The 10000-nt window shown below is 51.8% G+C and overlaps 2 protein-coding genes across 2 annotated transcripts in view; both read right to left on the minus strand.

Annotated features, from left to right (window-relative positions):
• The window catches only part of zcchc14 (zinc finger, CCHC domain containing 14), a 21904-nt gene extending 21603 nt beyond the window's left edge, over positions 1-301 (minus strand). The window contains 1 exon segment of the mRNA XM_030366030.1: positions 239-301. Coding sequence (XP_030221890.1) covers positions 239-301 — 63 coding nt within the window.
• A 1294-nt stretch (positions 302-1595) lies between these two features.
• The window catches only part of jph3b (junctophilin 3b), a 13275-nt gene continuing 4870 nt past the window's right edge, over positions 1596-10000 (minus strand). Inside the window, 4 exon segments of the mRNA XM_030367088.1 lie at positions 1596-1933; positions 1935-2034; positions 4336-4626; positions 4708-4903. Coding sequence (XP_030222948.1) covers positions 1664-1933; positions 1935-2034; positions 4336-4626; positions 4708-4903 — 857 coding nt within the window. The 3' untranslated portion in view covers positions 1596-1663.

Raw genomic sequence — 10000 nt, forward strand, 5'->3', positions numbered from 1 at the left:
CTCTCTCCTCTCTCTCTCTCTCTCTCTCTCTCTCTCTCTCTCTCTCTCTCTCTCTCTCTCTCTCTCTCTCTCTCTCTCTCTCTCCCTCTCTCCCTCTCTCTCTCTCCTCTCCTCCCTCCTCTCTCTCTCTCTCTCTCTCTCTCTCTCTCTCCCTCTCTCTCTCTCTCTCTCTCTCTCTCTCTCTCTCTCTCTCCTCTCTCTCTCCCTCCCCTCTCTCTCTAATCCACTTATTTCCAACCTTTTCTTTTCTCTCGATCTCCAACATCCATTTTTTCTGCTTACACGATTGGGTCCTCTCCATCTCATAACCTCTCTCACTCTATCTGTCTCTCTGTCTATCTGTCTCTGACTCTCTCTCTCTCGGATGCTTACTCTACGATTTGTATCTATATTATAATATACATTATTTCATTTAAGTCATTGATCTGATTCTTTTTTTGATGAGCAAGTAGATCAGAAGCTTTGCTCAGCATCAATAAAGGTGGATTTAAACTCAAGGCTCCCCTCCCCCTCTCTCCCTCTCTCTCCCCCTCTCCCCCTCTCCCCCTCTCCCCCTCTCTCCCTCTCTCTCTCTCTCTCTCTCTCTCTCTCTCTCTCTCCCTCTCTCTCCCCCTCTCCCCTCTCTCCCTCTCTCTCTCTCTCTCTCTCTCTCTCTCTCTCTCTCTCTCTCTCTCGATTGTTCCTCTCGCTCTCCCAAAGTAGCCGGGTCAACTGAGTCTTAAACCAGTGTGTGCGTGTGTGTGTGTGTGTGTGTGTGTGTGTGTGTGTGTGTGTGTGTGTGTGTGTGTGTGTGTGTGTGTGTGTGTGTGTGTGTGTGTGTGTGAACCACCAACACATACGAATGGAAGCCTATGTTCTCGGTATGCAACAAATAATTGATCAACTCTAAGGTCATCAACCAATAAGCAGTCAATGCTGTTGCTAATTATAACCCCCGTTTCATTTAACAGGAGGATCTCCCAGCGAAAAACCGGAACGAGGAGTTCATCCTCGTTATTCCAATCCAGTGCATGTCAGTCTGGCTTCTCGGTACGCACAGGCTAGATCACCATTAGAGTATGATTCTCGATGACCCTGGTCTGAAATCCTTCAGTGTAACTGTCAAAAGGGCGACCAGAGGATGACACGAAAGACTGAGCCAAATTAAGCAATGCTCAAGATTAATGCTCTTGCTGGAGTCATAGAATTGGGCCTGGGAGCTCCAGAGCCTCCGAGGACTCGGTCCAAAGAGCTGGCTCACCGCCGTACGAACAGGGCATTGATGGGGGACCCACAGTCAATACATACATGACCTTTGACCCACCCATCATGAACTTCACAGAAGTGGGGGAAACACTGTCAGGGAATTCTTTTTTTAATTGGTAAATACTGATTAATGACTATAAAGCACACGCACACACACGCACACACACACGCACACACACACACACACACACAGACACACACACACACACACACACACACACACACACACACACACACACACACACACACACACATACACACACACTGGTTTAAGGCTCAGTTGAGCCGGCTACTTTGAGAGAGAGAGTCAGAACGAGCGAGCAAGAGAGTGTTTAATCCTAACTAGACCAAACCTCGTTGTATAAAAGCGTCCATAAGAGAAGCTAAAACCAAACCACGCGAGGAACCGGCAGCGGCCTCACCTGGACAGGGCGATCTCGGCCTTCTGCCGGGCGATGTCTCCGGCCTTCTGCGCGCCCTCCACGCCGCGGTCCACCTTCTCCCGGATCTTGCTGGCGCGCAGCGGGATGAGGTTCTTGCGCTTGCCGCTCACCAGGACGTTCTGCTTGTACTTGCCCTCCTCCTTGGTGCCGTCGGGGAAGGCGGTGCAGCCGTAGCCGTGGCGCTTGTTGCCGAGCCACTCGCCCTCGTACTGCAGGCCGTCCGAGCGCCGGCTCACGCCGTAGCCCTGTGCGCTTGTCGTTCTTCCACTCGCCGCAGTACGTCTCCGTCACCGTGGCGTCCACGTCGTCCTCGCCCGCCGCCAGCTCCGCGTCGCCGTCGCCCAGGCTGGGGGTCAAGAGGTCAAGAGGTCAAGAGGGCTGAGGTCAAGAGGGCTGAGGTCAAGGGTGCCGTTGGAGAGGTGTGGCCTGATTCCAATAAACAGTCAGATACAGTTGCACAAGGCACACACCCTTAGCATGGCTAACACCCTTAGCATGGCTAACACCCTTAGCATGGCTAACACCAATAGCATGGCTAACACCCTTAGCATGGCTAATACCCTTAGCATGGCTAGCACCCTTAGCATGGCTAACACCCTTAGCATGGCTAATACCCTTAGCATGGCTAGCACCCTTAGCATGGCAAACACCCTTAGCATGGCTAACACCCTTAGCATGGCTAACACCCTTAGCATGGCTAACACCAATAGCATGGCTAACACCCTTAGCATGGCTAACACCCTTAGCATGGCTAATACCCTTAGCATGGCTAGCACCCTTAGCATGGCAAACACCCTTAGCATGGCTAACACCCTTAGCATGGCTAACACCCTTTCGATTGATCGATCGATTCCTTTTGTTTCCAATCGATCAATCCCCAGAGTCCAAATGTTTGTCTTCGCTTTGCCTGACAAACGAGGACAGTTTAAAAAATTATATTTCACTGCTGCATCCCTCCTACACACTACATTATTAAAGGCGAGACACTATCAACTCAGCAGCTGACTTAGCTTTTTCTGTGGCCAGATCTTTTCTTTAACAACAACAACAGGTGGGCAACTCGCTACCGTTACGGTCCGAAATCGCACACAAGAAATCTCAATTGCGTATCGACATTTTTTTTACCAAATCACGAAATACACAGAATCGCGATACATATCGTAGATGCTGATCATTTATTTCTGTATTCTGAGGTCCCTGGTGAACCCTAAGACGCCCAGACCCAGGCTGTCCCACTTTGAGAGGCAGCCAATCACGGCTCCGCTATGGCCAGCTGGCGGCCAATCAGCAGAGCACTCCAATCATCTTCTTAAGCAGTGCAGGAGTGTTTAATTATGCTAAATAATGGCTGTGCTCCACCCCGTCGCACATCTGCTAATGCCGTGCGTTTACCCACCTCCAGCTCCAGCTGTATGGATCTACTGCTAGGTGCACTACTCTGATATCCCCCCCCCCGCCCCCCCGCCAAGATCTGCTACCCTTCCTCTGCTGAGCTACACTCTTAGATCGGTATCCGTGGTAACCCGGATCCAAGTCATCTCTGGGTTTTTCTTTTGCTTGAAACCTTCTTCCTTCTGCTTTGTGTTATTATTCAACGCACAACCGGAGAACCGCAGCAGGAAGGCTCTCACTAATGCCTTGCTCTCTTCCTGGGTCAGCTCTCTGCTGCCACACTACCCTGTCCCCCTCCCCAGGGTGGGAGAGGGTCATGGTTTGTACCGCTTCAGCGGTCTACCGAAGCCGTTCACTTCCTTCCTGTGAGCTGTGTGTCCCCGGAGTGGGCAGAATGACAAGAATACGTTTTGTGAAGAATAATTTGACAAGGCAACATCCTGAACAGAAGCGGATGTCCCTCTATCAGAAGTCCCGCCCTCTCACCTCTCAACCCCCTGCAGGCCAAACCGACGTACGGCCGGAAGTCCCGCCCTCTCACCCCTCAACCCCCTGCAGGCCAAACCGACGTACGGCCGGAAGTCCCGCCCTCTCACCTCTCAACCACCTGCAGGCCAAACCTACGTACGGCCGGAAGTCCCGCCCTCTCACCCCTCAACCCCCTGCAGGCCAAACCGACGTACGGCCGGAAGTCCCACCCACTCTCCCCTCGATACACACTCAGTTTCACGGGCGTTACCTGATGGTATTGCCCCCCCCCCCCGGTGGTACCTGATGGTATTGCCCCCCCCCCCCCCGGTGTTACCTGATGGTATTGCCCCCCCCCCCCCTGTTGGTATTGCCCCCCCCCCCCCCCCCCTGTTGGTATTGCCCCCCCCCCCCCCCCTGTTGGTATTGCCCCCCCCCCCTGATGGTATTGCCCCCCCTCCCTGTTGTACTACCCCCCCCCTGTTGGTTTTGCCCCCCCCCCTGATGGTATTGCCCCCCCTCCCTGTTGGTATTGCCCCCCCCCTGTTGGTATTGCCCCCCCCCCCCCTGTTGGTATTGCCCCCCCCCTGATGGTATTGCCCCCCCCCCTGATGGTATTGCCCCCCCCCTGTTGGTATTGCCCCCCCCCCCTGTTGGTATTGCCCCCCCCCCTGTTGGTATTGCCCCCCCCCCTGATGGTATTGCCCCCCCCCCCCTGTTGGTATTGCCCCCCCCCTGTTGGTATTGCCCCCCCCCCTGTTGGTATTGCCCCCCCCCCCCCTGTTACCTGATGGTGGAGTTGACGTCGGAGGCGGCGGACGACACGGTGCTCATGCCCGCCTCGCTCCGGAAGGAGCTCTGCTTGGAGCGCTGCGAGGCCAGCGAGCTGCGGGACTCCGACTTGCGGAGCTTCAGCCCCGACAGGATGGAGCGCCGGAACAGCCCCCCCTTCCTCTTGCCCCGCATCAGCTCGGCCTCGCTGTGCGCCGTGAGCACGAAGCCCCCCCGCGCCACGGCGGGGCTGCTGCCCCCGCTGCCCGAGCTGCACAGCGACACGCTGGTGGTCAGCGTCCCCGGCCCGCCGCCGCCGCCGCCGCCGCCGCCGCCGCCGCCGCAGCCGCCCAGGGGGGGGCCGGCCGACGGCGAGGGGAGGGCCCCCGCCGGGCCGGGGCCCCTCCCCTCGCCGCCGCCCCGGTCCAGGAGGGCGGTGCCGTTGCTGTGCTCCGAGCCGGAGCGCAGGGAGTTTATGGAGGTCCGCAGCGGAGAGCGGATGACGGCCGCCATGCCGTACGGGACGCTCTGACGCACGCCGTAGCCGTGGCGCATCCCGCCCACCCACTGGCCCTGGAAGGTACCTGGGGAGGGGGGGAGGGGGGATGGGGAGAGGGGGGGGGGAGAGGGGGGGGAGAGGGAGGAGGAGGAGGAGGGGGAGGGAGAGGGAGGAGGAGGAGGGAGAGGGGGGAGAGGGGGAGGAGGGGGGAGGAGGAGGAGGAGGGAGGAGGAGGAGGAGGAGGAGGGGGGGAGGAGGAGGAGGGGGGAGGAGGAGGAGGAGGAGGAGGAGGAGGAGGAGGAGGAGGAGGGAGGAGGAGGAGGAGGGAGGAGGAGGAGGGAGGAGGAGGAGGAGGAGGAGGGAGGAGGGGAGAGGAGGAGGAGGAGGAGGAGGAGGAGGAGGAGGAGAAGGGAGAGGAGGAGGAGGGAGGAGGGGGAGGAGGAGGGAGAGGAGGAGGAAGGGGGGGAGGAGGAGGGAGAGGGGGAGGAGGGGGGGGAGGAGAGGGGGAGGAGGGAGAGGAGGAGGAAGAGGGGGGGAGAAGGGAGAGGAAGAGGAGGAAGGGGAGGGGGAGGGGGAGGGGGAGGGGGAGGGGGGAGGAGGAGGGGAGAGAGGGAGGAGGGGAGAGAGGGAGGAGGGAGAGGAGGAGGGAGGAGGGAGAGGGGAGGAGGAGGGGAGAGAGGGAGGTGGGAGAGGAGGAGGGAGGAGGGAGAGGAGGAGGGAGGAGGGAGAGGGGGAGGAGGAGGAGGGAGGGGAGGGGGAGGGGGGGAGGAGGAGGGGAGGAGGAGGAATAAGTTACTTCCTGTGTGTAGGACGGAGGTTCGAAAGGCAAAGGAGGAGAGCTGGGAGTTGTTTGGTTTCATATTGAGTCATCACAGATGATATCGATGACTGACAGTACAGTACAGCCATATACAAATCTACAAATACATTAGGTCATTTAGCAGTATTACACAGTGCATAATATGTAAGTACATACAGTGTATTTCACATGGATCCGTCTCCTACAGAGCCTCTGAATACAGCTCTGCTTACATGCTGACTAAATAATGTGGATTCAATGTCCGAACAGAATAAACCGCAGTAATTGTCAACATGGTTCCTGGCCAACCATCCTCAAAAACAGCCAACAAGTGAGGATCAGCCGATTTTAACGAGTCAGTGATCTGCTATGCGCAATCACATCTGAAAGACGAAGAGGAAGTTATTTTGTGTGGTTCTGGTTACGTCTGCCTCCTCCACCTTAACCAAGTTTGCTGAACCCCAATTAGTGTCTGAAAGGCTGTTTATCTTGCCTTTGGAAACGTTAAATTGGTTCTTCTCGTTAGACTTCATTCACGGCTCGCTGTGGAAGCGGCGGTCTAAACTGTGACGTTGGCTCCACTAGGGATTCTGATAATAATAATGATAATGATAATCACTGCTTCCTGTAGACTACGCCTAGAGCACAAGACTCACAGGCAGACACCAACAAACACACGATATGAAGAATTATCTGAAATTAAGTTATAACTCGGTAACTACGGCTTTCTGTACACGTCATCATTCTTCCAGCTCTACCTTAGCCTAGTCAACAGAGAGACACATTTAGGCCAGGAACTCTCTCTCTCTCTCTCTCTCTCTAGGACAAATGTTGTTTTCACTCCAGCAATAAATCAGCTGACAAAAACTAAAATTTATGATTAAGCTTGTGACCTCCTGCCAATCAAATCCATCTTGTCAACTTCTACATTCTGTAGGATGCGCTGCATGCCTTGCCATGACGAGTCATTAAGGCTCAACACAAACAAATTCTAATAATAATCCTTGCATAACATCTAACTTTGCCTCAAAGGTATATCAAAATAATATCACCTTGTTCCCTCTTTCTTGAATTGATGCCAAAGAGAACACACAAGCTTCGCCTCTACTTGACTTTAGAGGCTGTAACCTTAAGCGAAGTCCTACTATATCTCCTCACTGTAATAGATACAGTTGTACATGTCATGCTTCATTTGTGGTCCTGACATCTCCCTGCGCCAGATTACAGTGCTTGGGACAAAGAAGCACATGACAAAACATGTCAATTAACTAAGATGAACTCCGCGTCTTGAACAAAGTGTTGAATGAATAGGTGCCATCATGGCTGTCATAAATAACAATACTACACACAACGAACACTGTGTATAAATCAACTGTTCCCTATTCCATCATCCTACCCCGTCAGCTGTTGATTACACAGCAGATTTGTGAGCTGGTATAACAGCAAACAGCATTAGCGGTTTACATTGTTTGATTCATTCACTGATGCTGTTCGTATCCCGATTCATCGACATCATTACCCCCCGTGTTACAGTAATGGACTGTACTGTACGCAGCATTGCCTCGCCAGAAAGTAGGGCATCTGTGTGCGTCTGTTTTCTACCCCCCCCCCCCCCCCCCCCCCCCCCCCCAACAAACACACACACACACACATTGGTATACAAAGTGAAGTGTGCATTACAATAGTGCTGGGAGCGCAGTGCGCCTGTGCCCGTTTGTGATGTAACAGCACTCTGATTCATTCTGTAGTCCACACAACACAAGCTGCATGCCCATATAAGGACTACAACCCCTGTTTTCCTTCGTTGGATTTAATTTCCTGTTTTCCTTTGCACCTGTGGCAACGCGATGCATGCGCACGCACGCTCACACACATGCATCCACGCGCACACACACACACACACACACACACACAGACACACACACACACACACACACACACACACACAGACACACACACACACACACACACACACACACACACACACACACACACACACACACACACAAAGGTAATGAAAAATAGGATGATACTTGGTTATTGAATCTGCTTTGATTATATATTAACTATGCACTCATAAGTAAAATAGAATTACACACACTGTCCGGAGAGGAGCAGCACTTGTGCACATTTAGTGCAAACAAAAACACTCAGGAACCCATGCAGCTGGCCATCACATCTGGACAGGTCTTTGTGATCACTGTGGCACACAGCTGTGCAGCCATATGACAGACACTTCAAAGACCACCACACACACACACACACAAACACACAAATAATATAACAACACAACACGCACACAGGAACAGAGACACACAACACCAGCAGCAGGTGGGGCAGAACTAAGGGTTTGAGCGAACAAAGAGAATACAGGAAAGGGAGTAATGAAAAGAGAGCGTGTGTCTTGAGGTGGAATACCTAATAACTCCTCCTGGGGTCTGAGTGGGCCTACATGTGCAGCGTTCTGCCTCAGTGGAAAGCTGTCTTCCCAGCCCATCCACCAGTTTGATGCGGTTGTATGTCGGCCACTGAATAAGATGCATTTCAATTAAACCTAGCCACACTGTAGGTGGGGTACAATACCCCAGCTGGTGGTATTGTAATCAAACTATAGAGGATGTGATACCCCCCCCCCCACCCCCCCTATAGTCGAGTACATTTGAATCCATTATTCATGGTCTGGTAATGAGGTCTGGCTCAGGCCTCACTTAGCAGGGAGCTCTCCTTGGTGCTGAATTATAAACCAGAACAGGCCACTGGTCTCAATCCCAGCGTAACCATTCTCCCCTTCATGGACAGCCATGTTGGACCAGTCTGACGGCCTGGGGGGGTCGGGCTGTGGGGGGGGGGGGGGGGGGGGGGGGGTGCGCGATGCGGAGGACGTCTATTCATTCATCGGCGAATCAGAAACTAGAATGTGAAATCGGCGAGAAGCAGTAGGTTTAGTAAACGGCGTAGTGAGACGTGCGTGTGTTTCTACCATAGGTAACATGTTATCTTCCTACCCTGGGTAACATGTTACCTACCATAGGTGACATGTTATCTTCCTACCCTAGGTAACATCTTATCTCCCTGACATAGGTAACATGTTATCTTCATACCCTAGGTAACATGTTATCTTCATACCATAGGTGACATGTTATCTTCCTACCCTGGGTAACATGTTATCTTCATACCATAGGTAACATGTTATCTTCACACCATAGGTAACATGTCACCTACCATAGGTAACATGTTATCTTCCTACCCTAGGTAACATGTTACCTACCATAGGTAACATGTTATCTTCCTACCGTGGGTAACATGTTACCTACCATAGGTATCATGTTACCTACCATAGGTAACATGTTATCTTCCTAGGTAAGATGTTATCTTCCTAGGTAAGATGTTATCTTCCTACCCTAGGTAACATCTTATCTCCCTGACATAGGTAACATGTTATCTTCATACCATAGGTAACATGTTATCTTCCTAACATAGGTAACATGTTATCTTCCTAGGTAAGATGTTATCTTCCTAACATAGGTGACATGTTATCTTCATACCGTAGGTAACATGTTATCTTCCTACCATAGGTAACATGTTATCTTCATACCATAGGTAACATGTTTTCTTCATACCGTAGGTAACATGTTATCTTCCTAACATAGGTAACATGTTATCTTCATACCGTAGGTAACATGTTATCTTCATACCATAGGTAACATGTTATCTTCATACCATAGGTAACATGTTTTCTTCATACCATAGGTAACATTTTTTCTTCCTAACATAGGTGACATGTTATCTTCATACCGTAGGTAACATGTTATCTTCCTGACATAGGTAACATGTTTTCTTCATACCATAGGTAACATGTTTTCTTCCTAACATAGGTCAACCCGATAACATTAAAGTCCCCCCCCCCTCATTCATAAGCTCCTCTACCTCTTTAGTGTTTGAGGTGAATGGTGGACTGGTGACATATATGAAGACCTGTCCTTAATTTCTAGGTTCAGTCACTCTCTGTAGAACGGCGTTTAGATCGGCGATGATCTGTCGATGTGTTGGTGTGTGCGTGTGCGTGTGCGTGTGTGTGTGTGTGTGTGTGTGTGTGCGTGTGTGTATTCTTTCACCCCTTGAAGGCTATCATTTTATGTATCACCCTGCGATTTGCACCCAGCATTGATGACCGGTTTCATATTCTGAGTTGCATTAGCATTCGGCTTCAAATGAAGTTGGATAAAAAAAAAAAAGCTCTGTAATTTGTGTGGGCCTAAATGGGTCAAATTCACCAAGGCTGTTATTTGACAGCTGACTATATTGACTTGAATGCCACGGGCGGGAATGAAAGAGCACCAGGAAGTCAGAGCTTAAGAATTGAAAATTATTAACATCATCATT

This window comes from Gadus morhua, chromosome 9 (assembly GCF_902167405.1).
Source record: "Gadus morhua chromosome 9, gadMor3.0, whole genome shotgun sequence".
Lineage (NCBI taxonomy): Eukaryota > Metazoa > Chordata > Actinopteri > Gadiformes > Gadidae > Gadus > Gadus morhua.